At 42.4% G+C, this 23,110-nt stretch overlaps 1 protein-coding gene across 1 annotated transcript in view; it reads left to right on the forward strand.

The window, feature by feature from the left end:
- Positions 1-2,345: 2,345 nt before the first annotated feature.
- Positions 2,346-23,110, forward strand: part of LOC140909046 (uncharacterized) — a 46,309-nt gene continuing 25,544 nt past the window's right edge. Inside the window, exons 1-6 of the mRNA XM_073337409.1 lie at positions 2,346-2,989; positions 13,784-13,903; positions 14,990-15,109; positions 15,999-16,118; positions 21,641-21,760; positions 22,965-23,047. Coding sequence (XP_073193510.1) covers positions 2,764-2,989; positions 13,784-13,903; positions 14,990-15,109; positions 15,999-16,118; positions 21,641-21,760; positions 22,965-23,047 — 789 coding nt within the window. The 5' untranslated portion in view covers positions 2,346-2,763. The remainder of the gene's footprint in view (positions 2,990-13,783; positions 13,904-14,989; positions 15,110-15,998; positions 16,119-21,640; positions 21,761-22,964; positions 23,048-23,110) is intronic.

Below are 23,110 nucleotides of genomic sequence, written 5' to 3' on the forward strand. Positions count from 1 at the left end.
ACCCTGCCAGAACAATGGATGCAAAACCTGCAGACATATCTCCATTGCTGTGATGATCAGCACCAGCCACAGCACACCTTTTAAGATTCATGGGTCCCACATATGCCTGTCACAATATCATGTACCTCATCCAGTGCATCCAATGCCCCAATAACAACTATTTGAGTGAAATCAGACAATCACTACGCTTTCGAATGAACTCTCACAGAAAATGATAAAAGACCAAAAAAAACACCAAAACCAACATATCACCCATGGGTGAACATTTCTCACAAAGTGATCACTTCATATTTGCACTTTCAATAGTCATCTTCAAAGAAATCCTCATAACACCTTCAAAGGGTGAGTCTGGGAACTTAAATTCATAACTTTGCTATACTCCAATCACCATTGACTTAATAGGGACTCTTGTTTTATGGCTCATTACAATTTGTAATGCATCAGACTGCCTGCTACCCTTAATTGCCCACTTCAACCCCCTTATGCATAACAATCCAATCTGTAATTGTCCACTTCTTTTCAGCTGGCCTCCTACAACATGTATTACCCGTTATGCTTAACAATCTGTGTCCCAACTTGTATTTAGGTCAGACACCCTGATTTCCTTCCCCAGACCTGAAGAAGAACTCTGTGTAGCTCAAAAGCTTGTACCTTCCACAAGCAGAAGTTGGTCCAATAAAAGATATTACCTCACCTACCTTATCTCTCTGTAAACCACTTTGAAATCTTCAGATGGAAGGTGTTATAGAAAAGCAAATATTATTAATTAATACATTATTGTATCTCTTTAAAATCCTGCTGCTTTTTTCACGTAGACACTTTAAAAATGACCTTAAAACTAATCCTACATGAGTGAAACTTGGCACATCTGTTCACCAGGGTTGAATTAGATACAAAAGCGGAAGTTGATGGATTCTGAGGGGGTTTTTTATACCACCGCACATTGCTGTCTTGGACATCCATCCTAACTGCAAAGTTTGAAGGGCCAGTGGTGGTAGCAGCAGAACATAGCAGTGAGTCTCTGGGTTCTGTTGCTGCAGAATATGTGACTCGGCAGCTGGCCTATCTCCTAGAAGATCCTTACAAGGTGGATTTGGCAGACGTGAGAAGGGAGCAGGCAGACATTCCTAACCCTGCTTCCCCATCCCCTAAGAAACAGTAATGAAGAGAATGGGCCAGCTGGACAGTCCTTGAACATCTTGCAGGAAGTAGCCAGAAGACATCACTGGATTGAATAGCAAGGAGATACACTGCCTTTAAAAGTCTTCCTCATAAAGGCTAACTAAAAGGTACAGAGAGGCCCACATCTATTGGGGATATAGGGAACCATGTGTAGCTGTTGAGTTGGACTGAATGGTATACATTTTTAGGGATCTAAATATCACCCAAATAGCTATATCCCTAAATATCCAAATAAAAACTGTGAGATACTGTTGATAGAGAGTTAAGCATAATAGACAGAGAGGGATTTCCAAAAGCAAGAGATTTAGGAGCACAAGTTCTATTGAAAGTCAGTGTGATTTGTGCTCCTAGGTGACTTAGGAATTTTTTAAACTCCTACCCTAAGTATAAAAACGAGTCTTTAAAGCTTACAAGCAAATGCTTCAAATGAAGTGGTATATGTATCCATGACAGATCTATTAAATACATTGATATAGGAAGCCTGGCTTAAGTGACCACTCAGCACACCAGCACAAATTCATTGCCTAACAAAGAGGTCTAGAATCAGCTCCGATTTTACAGGAAGCCTCTGGAATATTTAAAATATCATACCTTATTTTGAATGGTGTCTTTCATAAAAATGTATCTGTAGAGGAGAAGGCACTTGCACCTAGAGCAATGAAATTGCATAAAGGAATATAGAGGAGGGGGGAAGCACTCTCCTGCCTAACCGTTCTCTCTTCCTGCACAGAGAAATAAATAAAGTAGTTAATTTTAACAAGGGGAATTGGACTTCCCCTCAGGATGAGGCTTGATCACTTTTGATTTACATATAGTCTATTTTTCCACATATCTTTTCCCAGATTTTGTTTGTCAGAATATAAAATATAATTCTAAGTACACTTCTGATATTTGTATTTACACATTTTCTCAGTTTTTTCATTCTTCATGGACATTTTATTTGAAGCAGTTATGAACTATCTGCCTAGCCAGATGGTGCCTTTGTTCCTGTCTAAACTTCAGTAGAAACTGGAAAAACCTGTTTGTTGATTTTTTTTATTTTTTTTTTTGGTATACCTTTCCTATTGGCAAAAGAGATGTGGAGAAGGTGGTGCCTTGCCTTCAACTGTGATGTCACTTTACATAACCACAGCCTTCTTTGTCCATTATTCCAGAGGCTTTCACTGGTCTCTGAGTTGTGAAGACTTTGATAGTTGTTTCAATAAATTTCATTTGTTATTTATGGAACAGTTTTGTGTGATCGCTTTATTTTTCTTCAACTAATGCAGAGAAACAGTGATTTGTACGCGGATCTGTTCCAGCCTTTAAACTAACATCTTACAGACCTCACAAGGAGCATACTGTTGACAGTTAAGTTTTGTTGTACCATGCAGTTTGTTTGCACATAGGAAATAACTTAGCAGTTTTGCAGTGGCTCTAGAGTGTTATGACAGTGTTGGGTAAATCAAGATCTGTAACACACACCAACACAGAAGCAACAATTTAATGCAAAAAGTGGTGAAGGTGTGAAAAAGCTACTCTTTCCATATCTCTCCCTTTTTCTCTGTGACTTTGTGTTGGATCAGAACAAGTAAAGTAAAAATGGCTCAACTGTGTGAAAACTGTGTGAAGTTGCTTCAGGACTTTGTGTCCCTTGTGAAGAGGATGTCCTCAAGTCTGATACAGAACATTAAGGAATATTTGATTCTGATAAGTGAATGCTCCTGCCTAAAACGAAAGAGCTCTGAAGCCAGACAGCTATACAAACCTGTCCTTCAGCCACACGAAAAGGAGATGGTGCAAGAATTTCTACAGCACATTGAAACAGGTGAGGGGCAGTTATTTGGGGTGATTTTTTTCTACATAATGACAATGGACTACTGATGAAACTGCTGTTTGTTCCAACTTGGGTTTGTGCAGTTCAGTGCTGTGGTACAGGGATAAAGCTACAGTGCTTTTCCTGCTATATTTGGGAAACTGAGGGTTCAAGTAGCATAATAAAGAGCTGCATCAAAATGATCAATAACTTTCCACTGTGACAGAGCTACAAATGCATAGGGTGACCAGACAGCAAATGTGAAAAATCGGGACGGGAGTGGGGGGGGGGGGGTAATACGAGTCTATATAAGAAAAAGACCCAAAAATCAGCACTGTCCCTATAAAGTCAGGACATCTGATCACCCTACAAATGCATAACCTGATTTGTACACAGAAAACATATTTCATAATTCAAAGTCTTCTAGAAATTAAGACTAAAGTTTATCTGGTTAGTGGGAGGGATCTGAATCTTTGCCTTGTCTCCCCTTCCCATTTATTGGAGTTACAGTGCTGGAAACAGAATGATCCAGTTGTTTGATCACACAACTACAAATTAAGTCTATGTATGTGACAGGATTTTAGAGGATGCTAGCGTTAGATAAAACTGTACTGCATTCGTACTCACAGAATATATTCATTTAACAGATCCACTGTATTCAGTTAGATTCACGTTAATTTTCTCATATGCTTACCACATAATCTTTGTCATCACATACTTTATCTGATTTATTCATTTACCAGCTAGTCATCTCAATGAGGGTCTCTGTGTTTTTATGTACAGGAGTTGGATTTGTGCACTGAAATATTCTTATAAGAATTATCCTTTATCAGAATATATTCATTCCTACCCCTCTGCCCTGAATTTGTTTCTGAGCTTGTTGTGCTCCTACGAAACAACATAAATGCAGCCTGATTCTGGGAGGACACTTTGTGTGTGGTGTTGAAGTGGCTCAACTTTCAGTGGAACTTGAGGGCCCTCTGCACCGAATGGGATCAGGCCCACAAAGCATAGTTTCCACTCATCTTGATAGACGGGGATAAAAGGAGGAGGCTGTTTTGTTGAGACAATAGGCATATATGCTCAATATGAAGACAAGCAGTATTGAATGCAAGAAAGACTGCAGGGATCATCCAATCTTTATGAGATAAATGTTGAGGGGAAGGCAAGGATCCAAAGGATCCAAACCTCTCTTTGTATTTTTATGTCAATGCACCTAATACAGAAATAAGGTAGGGTTACTCATAGACAATAGCAGCTATATATATAGTGGGAATGGTTCCTGGGGCGATGCATTGCCTATCTGTCCACATTTTCAAAAATTCACTGCACTTTTTAAAATCTCCTGGCCAATGTGGACACAAAGAGAGAAGAGAAGGATGCAAGTACAGCTTCTTATCAATCATTAATAAAATAATGTCTATTACTGGTCTTCTTTAGCAGTACCAAACTGCTTGAGATTTATCATGACATTCCATTTGTCACAGAAAAGGAAAATAGTGTTAGAACCCCCAAAATATGGGTGATCCCAGTTCCTTGTCTAAAACTTTAGGTATACAGTCTTTACATGGAAAGGCCTCTCCTGACCCCAAAATGAGAGGGAAAGTGTAGGCTATCTGTGCAGTCAGCCTGCAGCAGCAGCTACTGCAATCTATTGGTTGCAGTAGTGTCCACAGACTACTGTGCCCCATCTGCACTGGGGATTTAGCTGGTGGGATCTTAACCCTTTGTGGACCCATTAGCCATACTCCTGCTTACTCACAACGCCTGGAATGTGTTCCAGCAGAGTGCGACATCACAGAGTATGCGGGGATGGGAAACAGAGTGAGAAATTCATCAGTACAGTGCATTATTGTGCCTCTATATGTGTTAGGAAGTGATAGAAAATAAGCTTATGATAAAGGTGACTTGAACGCTTTTAACATGCATGCTATTTCCCACTAGTTATTTCACTAAGATTTTATAGAGTCAAATACCCATTTATATACATCAGAATGAAACTAGCATATCTGAGAGCACAGCTAGGCTCATAGAGTATAAATGGTCTCAGCCAGTGATTAGGGAGGCATAAAGTCCTGTATTTTTTGAACAACAAAGTCAGCTGGGATACTGCTTTCTTTCAAAAGACCAACCAGCTCTTAAGGGAATAAAAATATTGAGAGAGATTGGATAGATTATTTTTGAGAAAATACATAAATCACCTAAAGTTAGAGGTTGCTATTATTGTCAGGGTTATTTTCTACTGAAGTCTCCTACTAAATCATCTTTAGGAATAGACCAAGCATAGAATATTTCAGCTCAAAAAGCTAAAAGACAAAGGATGATTTATTATGAAATTTGCATTAACTGCTGTGACTATAACAACACTCCCTTGTTCTTTTTGGTGCCGTATATTAATCCCTTGTTTGAAAGATGCTATCTTTGCTTCAGCAATGGACTAACACCACAAACAAAGATTATTGCAACACCTTTGTTTGAGCCAGCAGCTAGAAAGGCTCATGATTCTTAACACTGTCCTTAATTAGCTATTCGAGCAGAAAAGCAGCCACAAATATGGTCCAACTGATATTCAAATACTGTATCTGTAATATGACTGCACATATCTGTGATGACTTGTTTCTCTACAAAGGCCACCATGCAAATAACTTTGATTTGCATCAGGTGAGCGTTGTTGCTTCTTGTTTCTTTTTTATTCTTACTGAGAGTCACAAGTAGTGACTGGGCCATCTGTGATGGTCCAGAGAAGTAGCAGCCTTGATTGTGGACTGTAGCTGAGTTGAGAAGGGGCAAAGGTGGCTCACGTTACCAGTGTCTACTGTTTTTTTTGGAGGGAGTTGAGGATTGGAGCAGTCCTTAACGTAAGCTACAGCAGCATACTAAGCCTGGGTCTACACTAAGGGGTTAGGTTGAATTTAGCTGAGTTAGGTTGATTTTAAAATGAATGCGCCTACACAACCAACCCCGTTCTGTCGACCTAAAGGGCTCTTAAAATCGACTTCTGTACTCTGCCCCGGCGAGGGGAGTCGCGCTAAAATTGACCGTGCTGGGTCGAATTTGGGGTGGTGCAGACACAATTCGACAGTATTGGCCTCTGGGAGCTATCCCAGAGTGCTCCAATGTGACTGCTCTGGACAGCACTTTGAACTCTGATGCACTAGCCAGGTACACAGGAAAAGCCCTGGGAAATTTTGAATTTCATTTCCTGTTTGGTCAGCGTGGCGAGCTCAGCAGTACAGGTGACCATGCAGTCCCCCCAGAATCGCAAACAAGCTCCAGCATGGACCGAAACGGAGACACTAGATTTGATTGCTGAATGGGAAGAAAAATCTTTGCAGGCCAAACTCCGATCAAAAAGAAGAAATGCTAATATATATACACATGCCAAAATCGCACAGCGCATGGTAGAGAGAGGCTACAACAGAGAGACACAGCAGTGCCACGTGAAAGTTAAGGAGCTCAGGCAAGCCTACCAAAAGACAAAGGAGGCAAATGGTCGCTTTGGGTCACAGCCCCATACATGCCACTTCTATGATCAGCTGCACAGCATTCTAGGGGGGGACCCTACTACTACCCCACCACTGTCCGTGGACACCTGCAAGGGGGGAGTCTCATGCAACACGGAGGAGGATTTTGTGGATGAGATAGAGGAGGAGAAGATTGTGCAGCAGGCAAGCGGTGAATCCTTTCTCCCCAGCAGCCAGGACCTTTTCATCACCCTGGAGCCAATACCCTCCCAAGGCGAGATCCCCGACCCTGAAGCCGGAGAAGGCACCTCTGGTGGGTGCACATTTGTAACTACAGTACAGGGTTTAAAAGCAATCGTGTTTAATGTTTGATTTGCCCTGAAGACTTGGGATACATTCGCGGCCAGTACAGCTACCGGAAAACTCTGTTAACGTGTCTGGGGATGGAGCGGGAATCCTCCGGGGACATCTCCATGAAGCTCCTGGAGGTACTCTACTTTGCAGAAGGTTTCTGCAGAGGGCTGCCTTATTTCATCCTTCATAGGAGGACACTTTACCACGCCAAGCCAGTAGCAAGTAGTCTGGGATCATTGCATTACAAAGCATGGCAGCGAATGGTCCTGGGTTTTGGTCGCATTAAAGCAACATTCGGTCTATATCTTTCTGTGTTAGCCTCAGGAGAGGATATAATTCATAGTCACCTGGTTGAAATAGGGGAATTTTTGTAAAGGAATAGTAAAAGGACCCTGTTCATGCTGGGCTGTTTGCGTTTGGCTAAAATGGATCATCCCAGAGAATAGTCACACGGTGGGATGGGGTGAGGTGTGTGCTGCACATCCACCTGAAAGCCGCAGCCACTCCTTTTAAATGTGAAACCCAACCAGCATCGCTTGCTATGGAAAAGGAGGGCGCTGCAGTTTGAAACCATTCCCACATGTTATGAAAGGGTAAGAAGCCAACCCCACATTCCCTTTGGCTTACCATGGCTGCCTGGAAACTGAATTCTGTTGCCCAGCATGTGTGATGTGTCACCATACCGGCAGGCGCTCAATATAAAAGGCAAAATGTGACCTTGTACCTAAAGCACATGTGCTGTCTGCTGTGAATTGCTTGATTCACTGTGAAAAAGTCTCCCTTTTGTTCTCAGAAATGTATCATCTTAAATTTTACTCTCCCTTTTTATCCCCCCGCAGGTGCAAATGTTTCTATGCTCCCCCTATCATCTTCGTCCCTGAGGTTATAGCAGATTAGAAGGCAAAAAAACCACACTCATGCTGACATGTTTTCCGAGCTCATGGAGTCCTCCCGCACTGATAGGGCACAGCTTAACGCATGGAGGCATTCAGTGGCAGAGGTCAGGAAAGCATTAAGTGACCGCAATAAGCAGAGGCAGGAGGTGATGCTGAGGCTAATGGGGGAGCAAACGGACATGATGAGGCATCTGGTAGAGCTGCAGGAAAGCCAACAAGAGCACAGACCCCCTGCTGCATCCATTGTATAACCGCCTGCCCTCCTCTCCAAGTTCCATATCCTCCTCACCCAGACGCCCAAGAATGTGTCGGGGAGGCTCCGGGCACCAGCCACTCCACTCCAAAGGATGTCCCAAGCAACAGAAGGCTGTCATTCAAACAGTTTTGATTTGTAGTGTGGCTACAATAAGCAATGTGCCCTTGTCCTTCCCTCCTCCCCCACACCATACCATCCGGGCTACCTTGTCAGTTATCTCACCTTTTTTTTTTTAATTAATAAAGAAAGAATGCATGGTTTCAAAACAATAGTTACTTTATTTTCTTTGCCAGCTGTGACTGAAGGGGGGAGGGTGGTTGACTCACAGGGAATTAAAATAAAAATAGGAGGCGGGTTTGCAGCAAGGAGAAACACACACAACTGTCACACCGTAGCCTGGCCAGTCATGAAACTGGTTTTCAAAGCCTCTCTGATGCGCAGCGTGCCTAGCTGTGCTCTTCTAATCACCCTGGTGTCTAGCTGCTCAAAATCGGCCGCCAGGCGATTTGCAACCTCCCACCCCACCATAAATGTCTCCCCCTTACTCTCACATATATTATGGAGCACACAACAAGCAGCAGTAACAATGGGAATGTTGGTTGCGCTGAGGTCTAACCTAGTCAGCAAACAGTGCCAGCGAGGTTTTAAACGTCCAAAGGCACATTCTACCACCATTCTGCACTTGCCCAGCCTACAGTTGAACTGCTCCTTACTACTGTCCAGGCTGCCTGTATACGGCTTCATGAGCCATGGGAGCAAGGGGTAGGCTGGGTCCCCAAGAATAACTATTGGCATTTCAACATCCCCAGTGGTAATTTTCTGGTCTGGGAAATAAGTCCCTTCTTGCAGCTGCTTGAACAGCCCAGAGTTCCTAAAGATGCGAGCGTCATGCACCTTTCCCAGATATCCCACGCTGATGTCGGTGAAACATCCCTTGTGATCCACCAGGGCTTTCAGCACCATTGAGAAGTACCCCTTGCGGTTTACGTACTGGTTGGCAAGATGGTCCGGTGCCAAGATAGGGATATGCATTCTGTAGATCACCCCACCACAGTTAGGGAACTCCATTGCAGCAAAGCCATCCACTATGACCTGCACATTTTCCAGAGTCACTACCCTTGATAGCAGAATGTCAGTGATTGCATTGGCTACTTGGATCACAACAGTCCCCACAGTAGATTTGCCCACTCCAAACTGGTTCCCGACTGACCGGTAGCAGTCTGGCGTTGCAAGCTTCCACAGTGGCTATTGCCACTTGCTTCTCAAGTGTCAGGGCAGCTCTCATCTTGGTATTCCTGCGCTTCAGGGTGGGGGAAAGCAACTCACAAAGTTCAAGGAAAGTGGCTTTACACATGTGAAAGTTTTGCAGCCACTGGGAATCATCCCAGACCTGCAACACTATGTGGTCCCACCAGTCTGTGCTTGTTTGCTGGGCCTAGAATCAGCGTTCCACTGTATCAACCAGCCCCACTGCCGCCATGATGTCACAGCCCATGCTTTCAGGAATGTGTGTGTCCATATCCTCCTCACAATCGTCCTCATGTTGGCGTCTTAGCCCACTTCTGCACATACTGCAGGATAATGCGCAAGGTGTTTACAATGCTCACAACAGCAGCAGTGAGCTGAGTGGGCTCCATGCTTGCCTTGCTATGGCGTCTGCTATGGCATGGGTAACCCAGGAAAAAAGGCATGAAATGAGTGTCTGCAGTTGCTTTCATGGAGGGAGGGGAGACTGACGACATGTACTCAAAACCACCCATGACAATGTTTTTGCCCCATCAGGCACTGAGAGCTTAACCCAGAATTCCAATGGGCAGCAGAGGCTGCAGGAACTGTGGGATAGCTATCCACAGTGCACTGCTCCGTGAGTTGATGCTAGCCATGGTATTGAGGACGCACTCTGCCGACCTACTGCGCTTAGTGGGGACATACACAATAGACTGTATAAAATCAATTTCTAAAGATCGACTTCTATAAAATTGACCTAATTTCGTAGTGTAGACATATCCTAAGTATCAATGCTCTCCAGCAGTGCAGAATAACCAGCGTGCATCATGCTTCTGCCACTTCTCCCATTACTTCCACTGCCCCGTCCACTGAAAATGTATCTGATACTTTAGCCACATTATACCCAGTAATTAGCATTGGAGTTTAGCAGCTAAATTATTACATACTTTTTTGAATACTGGTATGCAAATTTTGCATTTTCTTAACTTTACATTTTGTGGCTCCTAGTGACTTTATGTTTAAAAATAGTTTATTCTGAATTTTCTTAGTTTAGAGAAGAAAAGGGGAACATCCATAGAAAACTAGATTATATATTATTATGAGAGCTATAAGACGGTTTTCCATCTTCAGATCTTAACATGCTCTATAAAGTACCATTCCCTCCATTATACAAATAGGGAAACTGACGTACAGGGATAAGAGTGACTTGCCTAAAGTGCCCAGGAGTCTACTGGAGAAGCTAGGATGTGAACCCAGGTCTCTCAAGTCCTATTTCAGCTCTCTATCCTGTAGCCACTGTTTGTAGATGCTAGCCTGTGAATTGATAGGAAAGGTTTCATTTCACTACTTTTGTGCTATGAAATTGGATGTGGAGAGAGGATAGCTGATGCTGTTTCATGTTAGCTGCAATTGGTGGCTTTTATACTTTCACTCTTGTCATAACATGGAAACCACTTTCTTCATGTAGTTAATGACCTGCTTAGGAAGACTTTTCTTTTTTGTTTGAGCTGAACTCTGTGGTCCATTCCATTTACAAACCAGCACAGACATCTCTAGTTCCTCCTGTCTTAATTCCAGTTCTACAAAACTGATGGCTCTTCCCTGGGTCAACTCCCTGCCTCTGTAGAATCCCACGGGATTAAATTCTTGGTTAGGTGCTCTTTCTGTCTTCTTCCCATTGGTCATCATATTTCTTTCTTTCTTAACTATCATCCATATTAATAATATACAGCTTTATTGGCAGCATTTTCTTTCTACCATAATTATTGCAACTCCCTTCTTTATGCCTGTCCAGGTGAAGGCTCATCCCTCCATAGGCCAGCATATGTAGAATTCAGTTGTGTGACTTCTCATGTGTACAAAAATGTGTGACCACATCATTCTTATACAGCTTCACTGGATTCCTATTCATCAGTTCAAAATTACCAAAATGTATAAAAGTCCTTATGGCTTTTCTGTATTTCATAGATTAGCTCTCATCTCTGCTCCCAGATCCCTCTGTTCCTCTAGCAGAGGCCTCCTCTCTGTCTCTCTATATAGTTACACCACCAATGATGTGAGAACATTTTACTTTTCAATTCCTGCAATCAAGGAAAACCTTCCTGTACCTGTCCACTTGGTTAATTCTCATTCTTTAAAAATCCAAGATAAAAACATGTCTTTCTCCCTTTGCCCCAACCCTTCTCTGTGCTGTTGCTTAATTCTGTACAGTGCTTTTATTATATCCTTCGTCCCAAAGTGGCTATACAAAATATGAGCCTTCTATTTCCATTAATGTGCACCTAGCAAGGCACAAAATGCTACTATCTCTACTCTTTTCTTTTGCAACATAAATACACCTTGACAGAGGGGCCAGTAGAGGTGTTGTTTTTTGTGTGACAGGGATAACCTTGTCTGGGATGATCAACCACGGAAAAATCTTTCAGATTATTTGTTGCAATACTACTTATCTGGAACATGCATGAATTTGCTTCAGATAATGCTAGTCTTAATTAGTATCACATTCTACATACCTTCAGGTGGGCCCATCCTGATGATGCAGTTCACTAATGGTTGAACATTAACTATGGGTCAAATTCTAAGTCTTTATTCACAGCATGATAGTATCTTTGGGTAGAGGGGCCCCTCTGGGCATGGATTTCCTCCTTCACATGCAGAAGAAGGGACACCTATTTCTGCAGCAGTATTCTTTCCACCTCCCCTAGATGTCACAGAGGACTGTCTTCAGGTCCTAGGATCCATTGGTGTGTTAGGTGCAGAGAATGAGGGTTGGGAGGTGGTAGGGAGAAGTGGGTAGGCTGGAGTTTCTCAGCACCCAGTAGAAACATAGGAGAAAATTCAATATTCTCAGAAGCAGTTATATTACCTTTCTTGAGAAGCCTCTTCCTCTGTGATGGGATCCTTGAAGTGGAGACCTAGGGGCAGGCACCTGCTGAGGAGTCCTTAGCAGTGCAGCTTCTTTGATGCTAGGCAGCCAGGGCAGAGCTGCAGGGGGCCTAGAGCTGCTGTGGAGGCACAATACCTCTGCAGCTTTGATGAATTCCCAAGAGCCAACCTGTTCGAGTAGAACTGTGGTTTATGCTGTGGCTAAATCTTGCTGTCCTCACAGAATGACGTGAGGAAATTCCACAGGGGAAACCTTGCAGTTTTCCTCCTTCCTTGGCTCTCTCTTGTAGGTTCTACCTCAAGAGGGGGTGATTCAGTCTTCAGATTCTAATCGGGCAAAACTCCCAAAGAAATGGGAGTTTTGACTTCATGGACTGAATAAAAACTGAGGGCCAAATTCTGTCTCACATGTCCTATTACAAATCCCACTGAGATCCGTGAGTCCGTATTTGAAAGCAGAATTTGGACCCGAGTACAGACTTCACATTTGATAATGAAGTTATGAAACTCATTCATTAGCCCGTGCAGCATAGCAAGATGTGTATTAAGGGCATTCTCCTATCCAGCGATACATAGACAACTGGGAGATTCAGCCACTCAACTTTCCAGCAGCAGAATTTAATCTTTAAAAGTTTTTTTTAATCGACAAATATTGGCTAATTTTTCCTTGTATAATGGTTGCTCATTAATAACCAAAATTAATAATAATCAATGCTTGTCTGAGGCCCAGTTACTTAATCCGGAAGGTAGGAGTTTTGTACACTTGAAGTGTCAACAGCTTCTAATGACTTGAATAAGTGGTTGGTTTATGTACTGAAGCATTAGAGTTTATATCCCTTCTAGCCTACCTAAAATAGATGGTTCTGTAATCCATATAAATACTTAATCCTTTATTGCACTGTGCTAACCTCTTGGCTAAAACTATATCCTGAGGCAGTGGTTTCCACGAACTAAGAATGAACTTTTTAGAAATGTATTTTCTTTTCAGCAGTTTTTATTGCTGGGCACTTTTTTACTCTCCATTCCACTCCACTCCAGCCTTATAAAAATGTACTATAGTATTTTGCAAGAATGGTGCAAAACCATTACAGTTTGCATTAATTATGATATTGCAGTATTTGAGGTGGTAATTGTAGAACACTAATTTTATATTTAAGGGCAACCATCCTATTTGATGGCTGGTGGAAGTTGAGTGTGAGGCAAGTCCTATTACAGCTCATTTCTTCATTTCAATAGCCCCTTTTTCATAATACTAACAGGACACAATGAAAATACATTTAAAACCAAGAAAAGGAAATACTTTCATACAACATATACATAAGCTCCAGAACCTATGATCACAAGATATCATTTAACCAGGGGTATAGTAGATTCAAAAAAGCGTTTATAACAAGAACATCCACATTTACATTAGATGATAAAAGATGTATAAGGGATATAAATGGTCTTGCTTCCAACCACTAATTGGAAGAAGCTTCTAGAGCAGATTATTCCAGGTCATCCACTACGCGGTTTATCAAACCTTCTTCTAAAGCATTTGATACTAGCCACTGTTGGAGATGTGATATCAGAGTAGACTTGCTGTAGACCATTCCAATATGCTAGTCCATATGTTTGTGTTTTGGGTTGCCAGCTGCTTTTAATCCCTGGGAATTCTGAACTCCTCATACACAAAACCTTTTCAGGATTAACTAAATCTGTGCTGTCATTGTACGTTCCGCAGGTTTTGAAATGTCACCATTTGGAAAGGACTCCCTGGAAGCTCTGAGGACCTTAGCATTTTCAGAAAACCCTGATTTACAGCAGTCTGCTGCTCTATATTACTTGCATATGAGTCAGCACTGTAAGTAAGCTCCTTCCGGTGCATTTGAAGATTTTTATAAATATAACTAAATAACAAGTTTTTTCCGAAACTGTTAAGCTCTTTTATGAATTTAAGATCTTTTTTCAATCTCTTGTTGCAAAGGAAGTGCTGTCATAGTTTCATATGTGCAGAGTCACTTGTAGAACAAGTGACATCTGGTTTTATTATAGGCAGATGATACTGGTGCCTACCAGAGACATAAAGTCACCTTTATAACTATGACAATTCTGTAGAATTTCAACACAGCCTTTATAGGATATGCGCATTACATTTGAATTGGACGTACTCTGAACTCCCCATAAGTTACACAGCATAGGCTATCGTGGGAGCAAGCAGAGGAAGTGTCCTATTAGGGCTATACTGTGGAACCCCAGGAGATGACAACCTAGAGGCCAGATGGTAGTGAAGATTCAGGAACAAGGCATTTGCAATAGCTCTTTGATGGAAGTTTTTGAGATGGTCCATGAGCAGGAATCAGCACACAACTGTCCAGCAGAGACCGTCCAGCTCGAAGTTGGATATTGAGGTTTCTCACATCAGACTTTATGTGAAAGGATTCAGGATTTTGAGTTGAGAGGTAACAGACAAAGTAGGGACAGTGGAGAGGAAGAGTGAGTAAATACTTTTTCTATAAGATGAGTATTCAACAGTTTGTACATCAGAAAATGGGTCAAATTCTCCCCGTGGCTACACACGTGCAACTCCCTTGATCCAATAAAGTTACATCAGTAGAGAGTTTGGCCTGATGTCTTTACAGTATATGTTTCTTACGGCTGAAAAGCACACATAGTCATCCAAACTAGGATCTGATATGGGGCAGAGACACTCGTTTGGTAGCTAGACATTAACAGTAATTTCTGTTTCTCCCCTCCTTCCCCATGTTTGGCCAATAATCTTTCTAAAATATCTGATTATTAAAAGTGCTAGTGAGCAGCTTGGCCTGATCTCCTTAATGACACTGGAATATAAATGCACAATGTTTGACTGTGGTAGCACCTCAGCCTGAAGGTACATGAAGAAATGACAAAGTGGAGAGACTTGTTCATTATTTCCTCATTTCTACAGTAAACACCCAGCTGCCTGCTGAGCATCTGGAACCCTATTATGCTTTACTGCAGTCCAGTGACTTGGAGGTTCAGCAGACGTCTTCCTTGTCCCTCGTAAATTTTTTGCTGGAAGGAAACAGTGAGTAAATATCAAGCGATCTCTGCTCTTGGTGGAAACAGATTTCTCTGTTCACCAAGACCCAATTTATGTTTAGAGTACCAGTACTCACACTCGGCTTTCATCATGCCTGAGTGAGAACACTGCAGCTGTCTTTTCAGCAACAAATACAGTCTTAGAATCAAAGTCTGACTTTTAAATAATGCTTATTTTTTCTGTTACAGCTAGCTGGATCTTATTTTCTGCTTTGGGTGAAAAAGGAGATTTATTTTTTGAAAGATTCACTTATTTCTTTATAAAACAGGACTAGCTTCACTCCGGCTGGACCAGGGAGTTATAGATGACATTGCCCTACACCAGTAAAGCTCACTACACTCGATGGGTTAGCAGGGCAGGAATTTCATCTACATGGTGAGACAGGCAGTGCTACCACTGCTGCCCTCCCTTGGAGCCATACCAGTGTAGACGTTCCATTACATTACCCTGCACCAGCAGAAGCCAGCATCAAGCTAGTATGAATCTAGCCCCTTATCTCTGGTGACTTGCTGTAAGTTATGGAGTGTCACTATTTGCGTATGAATAATAAAAATTATGGGCCTCAGATAGAATCTATAACAAGGATCTCTTACAATTTTTCATATATCTGAAGTCACTTTACAGAATAATACAGAGCCAGGTTTATATACAGTTATACAGTAGTAAAGAAATCTAAAAAAATTGATCACCTGAACTCTCAAATAAAACATTATATCCATGTGCATTTTGGTGCAATAAATTCCAATCTGTTTCAATGCTAAATTCATTTTGCATAAAATAATATACAGACTCCAAAGGAATCCAAGAGAAGATATAATTTTTGCACCTATAAAGGATGTGTTAGCTAGTCACCATTTTATTTGTCTCTGAATAGTAAACAAAGAACTAGTTGTCCAAATGGGTTTACTTGAGCCAATTCTGGAGCTGCTCGAGTCAGGGGACTCCACTGTCCAGTGCAACTCCTGTGCCTGCATAATGACTTTGGCTGTCTCAGGTCAGTACAATGTCTTTTTCCTTTATTTGCTGTAATGAACAAATTCAATTCATATGTCACAACACCTGCATGTGAAATAACCACTTGTAAGTAGAGTAGTCACATGATGCATCTGGAAGTTTCACTATTCACCCATGATAAAGTTAATCCATTTGACATCCAAAGTTAGTGCACTTCTGGAAGTTGCTCAGAGACTATGGTGATGTGGGTGGTATAAGAACTCAGTACCTAGAATACAACCTAGTTCTAACTAGTTCAAGATCTTAAAGGGTCTATCTGAGAAAAACTCATACAGTCATTTCCCTTTGAATAAAGCTCTTCATATAAGACACTTACTGTGCTCTACAATCCTAAAATAAAATTAGCATGGAGCTCATTCAATCTTTAAGAGAATCATTTAAAATTTTAAAAAATTACTAAATTCTAAATCTAAGGATTCTGAGTTTAAGAACTGTAGTGCACCCTCCCTCATCTGGCAATAAGCTCCCAAGCAATGAAGGAAAGTGAAGCTGTCTATAAATATGACAGCAGATGATACCTAAGGAAGCTGAGATATCCAACAATTGCCAGCTTATAGAATGGCCAGGAACATAAGCAGAAATGAAATCCATTAAGAAGAAAGAGAGCAAAAGGTCAGTTCTTTCCAAGGTCAGCATAGGATTTCTGAATGAAAGTGTATACATAACACCCTCTGAAGCCAAATTTGAAGTCCTCTGCAGATGCTCCAGGTTGTTGTTGTCGTTGTTTCCCGCCCCCAGCCATCTTAACAGTCAGTGGCTTGGAGTAATCAATCCTGGACATTACTTCACCTTTGAGCTAGAACTCTCCATTGATTCAAGTGACAGCATAATATGGCACAAGATTACTAACCAGGGGTAAAAAAAAAAATGGCAAGGATGGAGAACTAGATTGCAAAAGGGTTGGCAACAAAGTGACTAATTTTTTATGTCCATGTGTGGAATGAATTTTGTTATGTGCACCAATATGGAGGTCATGTGTGGTGGGGGTGGGGCCAAGGGGTTCGGAGCATAGGAGGGGGCTCAGGGCTGGGGCAGAGGATTTTGGTGTAGGGGTTGAGGGCTCTGGCTGGGGGTGCGGCTCTGAGGAGGGGCCGGGGATGAGAGATTTGGGGGGGCAGGAGGGAGCTCTGGGCTGGGGCAGAGGATTTGGGTGTGGGGGTTGAGGGCTCTGGCTGGGGGTGCGGTTCTGGAGTGGGGCTGCGGTTCTGGAGTGGTGCAGGCTGCCATGGGGCTGCGGCAGGGAGAGAGAACTGCCCCCAGCCCTCTCTTGCCACAGCAGCCCGGGGCCAGGGGAGAGTCTTTCCCTGGCCACAGTAGCTCCAGGGCCGGGGTCTAGGGTGACCACGTGTCCGGTTTTGGACCAGAATGCCCAATCAAAAAGGGATCCTGGCGGCTCCAGTCAGCACCGCTGACCAGGCTGTTGACTGTCCACTTGGGGGTGGTGCCACACCACACAGTGGGGCTGGCAGGCTCCCTGCTAGCTGCCGTGCAGCTCCCTGGTTGGGAAACAGCTGGCATGTATGGCTCCTAGCCTTAGGGGCAGCCAGGGGGATCCACGTGCTGCCCCACCCCCCGCCCACAGGTGCAGCTCCCATTGGCTGGGTCAGGGCAGGGGAGAAACTAGCATGAGCATGACTTACAAGCACTCAGCAGGCGGATGTTGAGGGGTCATGTGGCGTGCACATCTTCCGCTGTTGCCTGGCCCTCTTCTCCTCGCGCTCCTCGTGGGTCTGGGCTCGAGCTGTGGCACGTGCCCTGCAGCAAACCACAGTCTGTCAGTTGCCCCATCGCCAGCACCCAGGAGTTCGAGGTATGTGTATCCCCGTCTCCGAGTGTTGGGAATCGGGCTGTACTCCCATCCCCTCACTGCATCCCTCCCCATCCCAACCCGCCCGCATCCCTTCCCCCCGCCTCTGGGGTCTCAAGTTATTGGTCCAAATTCGTCTCTGGTGTAAGCCTATGAAGTCAATGAGCGTTATTAACACAGAAATCTTAGTTAGAAGGAAGCCTGGAAGTAGTAATAGGATCTGACTATAGGTTCAAAGGAATCACAGTTCAAGAACCAAAAGGGGTGTATGAAAACACAGGAATATTGCCAAAGCAAGCAAAAGGGATAGAACGAGATGCACTGTACTAAGTGAAGGTAAAACAGCCAACAGTAACTCTAGCATAAACAATAGGCACAGGTAATGCAGAGCAGAGAGAATGTGAACTGAATGTTCACAGCAACAATTGAGGGAGACCTGAGCATTCATGTTAGACTGAGTAAGGTGAACATCTCACATGTTTTCTTTACAAAGGAGAGCCAGGTATAAAAATGGTTTTGATGATAAATCCAATTTTACAGAGTCTCTCTCTTTCTTTGTTGTCAATAATTGTGTGCACACATCTCTAGGAATTGTAGTGCCAAGAGAATTTTCAAGTGCACAGAAATGGTTTATATTGACAAACTGGAACTAAGAGATGTAGGTTGCAAGAAGAGTTCTTTAAATCCAGGAAGCTAACTGGAGGAAGCTATTAAGTCTTCAACACTGACTTGAAGAAACATCCGGATACTTAGTCCCTTTTTAAAAGCACAGTAAGTGGGGCCTGAGCAACGGTAGCAATAAAGGGACTGACATTACTCTGGTAAGCAGGTGGTCCAGAATAAAAACAGTCTATTCAGCTGCAGCTCTTATGGAGATTAGAATAAAAAATTAATTCTCTCTCAGTGGGATGCATATCTCTGTCCATCCCTATGATAAGATTAGCCACTTAGCTAGAGATCAGCTACAATGCATGAGTGATACCAGCACTGGAGTGGGGAGAGGAGAAGAGTGAGGAAAATGAATTATATAAAAATGCATCCAGCAAGCTTACAGTTATAATCTTCACCCAAGACTGCACAGCATCAGTTCAGTGGAAGAACTTAGTGAATGACCCTAGGGAAAAAGAAAACACGGCTTTCTTGGTTATGGGGTAATTATATCATAGGTATTTGCTATGGTCTTTCTAGCTTCCCATTACGAGAGATAACACACCAATCATTCTCAGCCAGGTGGGAGACTTCTAGATTAATTTCCTCATGCTACTCCTCTTCTGTCTAAATGATAACTAAAACAGCCTGAGTGATCGAGGGTCCAAGCACTGGCCAAGAACATTGAACACTCAGCCACTGAGCCATCACGGATTTGAGGCCCTTTCAAATCAAGAAACAAAGAGTTTTAAAAGGACAAAGCTTTAACAAAGCTTTAAAGAGACAAAGTTTTAACTGTGCATTGTGAATCTGATACAGTATTAATGCCTCCCAGCAAGGAGGTTTGATTTGAAAAATTTCCCAAGGAGGGAAGAAAAGAGAAAAAGATTTTATAAAATTACCTTGTCCAGACATGAATTTCCTTCCCACATTGATAGACACAGCTCACACTGTAGTGTGTGAAAGAATGGAGGAGGAGGTAGTTTCAAAATTCCTAATCTGTTTAAATCTTTCTTTTGCTGAACTAATTAGAGCATATATCATGCCACACTATTTGTCATCAGGTAAAGCTACAGAAAAGAAATTTTGCTTCTACTGATTGAAGTGCAGAAAAAGCATATGCACATCATACTGTAAAAGTATTTTTGGCCTCTTAAGCCTTTGGGTGAAATGGGACATAAAGAGTTGACCTCGTAACAAACTAATATCTAGCCTTCTGCAGGCCATGTCCAAAGCAATTCAAAGAACAGCTTCTCACCTAACTTTCTTGCCCCTTCCTCCATGAGGATTTACTTTGGGCTATCTAGTTCCAGACAGCCAAATTTTCTAATTAAGTTACACCTTGGGTTATTATTATTACATATAATTTGTATTGTGGTAGTGCCTAGGAGCCCTAGTCATGGACAAGGACCAGTGTGATTGGAGCTGTTCAAACAGAATAAAAAGATTGTCCCTCTCCCAATGAGAATGCAATCTAAGTATAAGATAAGAGACAGCAGATGAATGTAGACTGATGGGGGGAGTACAAGTAACAATGGAACAACATTGGTCAGTATGATAGGCAATAGTCTCAGCACAACAGTGGCCTAACTTATCAAGATTTTTATAGGCATTACAGCAAAGGAAAGTGATTATTCTCTCAAGACTGGGTTGAGGAAACATTGTACAAGGCCCAAAATATTTAGTGTATGAATATGAATTGATTAAATATACCATAAGACATAGCCATCAAAGTAGAATTTTTATAAACTAGTAATAAATGCCTTTCACTTTTAGAGTGTTGTAGCCATGTTGGTCCCAGGATATGAGAGAGACAAACTGTGTGAGGTAATATATTTTACTGGACCAACTTCTGTTGGTGAAAAAGACAAGACTTTGAGCTCCACAGACCTGAAGAAGAGCTCTGTGAAGCTCAAAAGCTTGTGTCTTTCACCAGCAGAAGTTAGTTCAATAAAAGATATTACGTCACCTACTTTGTCTCTCTCAAACGTTTATAGTGTTTTTCATCCAAGGACCTAAAAGTATTGTACAATCCTTTTTTAAAGCCTCGCCGTACTCCTGGTAGGTCAAGAACTTATTTTACAGACTGCTAAATATAAGTACAGTGAAACAGGGTTACCTTACTTAATTCCACTGATGGGGCTAAATTCTGTTCTCACGCCCTTATACATCATTGGTAAGGATTAGATTATGTCACAGAGGTCACTGAAGTAATGGATTCTGTGACTTCCACAGACTTCTGTGACATTTTCTGCCTTAGCCCCGTGGTGGTGGGGCTGGAGCTGTCAACTGTCAGTTGCCACAGGCAGCAGGGGGCCCCCACAGCTCCAAGCTGCCAGCCCTGGAGCTCCAAGAGAGTGAGCAGCAGGGACCCCACAGCCGTCTGCTGCTGCAGGCAGTGGGGAGACTTGTAAGTCCAAGTCCCCGCAGGTGAAGTACCCTGGAGCTCCGAGTCCCCTAGGGTGGCAGGTGCTGGACCCCTTCCCGCCCCCGTCTCCTGCCCCCCAGCAAGGCTCAGGCTCTCATTGCCCCTCCCTTGCACTTCAGGCATCCCCTGTCAGCCCTTCCCCCATTATTTTTAGTAAAAGTCACAGACAGGTTGCAGATTTCAGTGGATTTTTGTTTATTGCCCACAACCTATCTGTGACAAAATCTTAACCTTAAGCACTGGGGTGGCACAGATAATCCAAAGACAGAATTTGGTTCACTGTGTTTATCCTGATAAATTAATGAAATCCTACCTACAAACAGAATAAAGGTTTGTTTGCTAATATAATACTTACAAGATCATGAATACCTTGTTAGAGCACATCAGGATTATAAGGTAAATTTGAGACATTTAAAATATCTGCAGTTAGCATCTCTCTTTTTGAGCTCATGGGATTCAGTCAGAGGATACTAAAGGACTTTGACAAATAGTAAAAATTCAGATAAAAATCCCAAATAAAGCTAGTTTTAGACTTCCTTTTCAGGGTTTATTAGATTAATGTGAAGACAGACTGAAAAGACACTCTTCTTATTTCTCTCTCATGGTATGTTTTCCCCAGAGTCCAACCGAGAGGCCATCGGCTCAGCGGGAGTTATACCCTTGCTGGCACTTGCCAACTCCTATGATCCTAGAGTCCAACAAAATGCAGTTGGAGCTATTCTCAACCTCACACGATCAGGTACTTTCAGGTTAATGATCTATCTACAAATTGGCAAAAACAACTGTCCTGTAGCTAATGGAAACTGAGTGTGGGGACACGACAATAAATGGACGTGTTTTCAGTGTTAAAAAAACAAAACAACCTAGAAACGACCTAATTTCATGAGGGATAAGATGGGATAACTTTGGAATCCTGATCACATGTGTCATTTTCTTGGTAAATTGTATTCATGATGATGACCTTGGCTGAGTCTCTAAATTCAAAAAGCTTGGACTCTGGCAGCTAATACAGACCCACCTGTTAATAGGTTGTAATTAGCAAGGCCTTGATTATCAACACAGTTGAATCTGAGTGCAATCTATTAAGTCACCACTCAGGAAACTGACAAAAATCAGTTGTTTAAAAGAAGTGACCATTCTAGTAAAGGAGAACTGTACTCAGGACACTTCAGGGTGATTCGAGGTAATCTCTTAAAATGGAAGATTACTTGATAATGGTGAATCACGGTTTAGGTTTTATTGTGTATCCCAAACCTGGTGTTGCAGGTGTATACATTAGGATAAACATTATGGGCCTGATCCTGTTTCATGGGATTATTCCCATGAACTTCAGTGGGAGCATGATTTGTCCCTCTATGTTAAAAGGCAATATTATTGTTCATTAATTCTCAAACAAAAACAATGGGAAAACATTATGTCAGAGGTCAAGCCCATGCACCAAAATACTACTACTGTGGCTGATCTGTCCCCTTTAGATGAGGTACTGGGGGAGGGTGAGAACTTTGCCTGTTGACTGTTACAATTGCACATTTTCAAAATATTGTTTAAAAAGATGTTTTATATGAAATAGACAGAAATGGCTTATACCAGTAGGTCTGATCTTTGCTTAGCACTTCTAGCAATTTTAATCTTTAACTTAAAATAAAACAAAAAAAAGAGGAAAAGCCTGCTCAGGTGGCTTTCAGGTCATTATGGCTAAAATGATTTTCCACTGCTGTTCTGCACTAGCTCCCATACAGACTTTGTCTTATTTGGAGTGTTAATTGCAAGTTACTCTCATTGGGGTAAATCTGGATGAACCTAAATCACTCAGCACTGCCCAGTGGTGCCTTTTTCTCAGAAAGGGTTCACGATGGTGCATCCATTTGATTGTATGCTGGGGAGGGGGTGATCCTTTTGCTCCCTTTCACATACTAAAATTTGCCCTTTTTCTCACCTTGCAGAGCGGATCCAGCAAGTCCTGTGCAGGGAAGGAGCCCTCCCTGTCCTCATACTGATGTTAGAGTCTCCTGACTCAGAAGTACAGGTATAGTTAAAACAAGCCAGAACTTTTAAATAATAAAAGCAAATTATACAATCTAGGAGCAAG

Source organism: Lepidochelys kempii, chromosome 3 (assembly GCF_965140265.1).
Source record: "Lepidochelys kempii isolate rLepKem1 chromosome 3, rLepKem1.hap2, whole genome shotgun sequence".
Classification (NCBI taxonomy): domain Eukaryota; kingdom Metazoa; phylum Chordata; order Testudines; family Cheloniidae; genus Lepidochelys; species Lepidochelys kempii.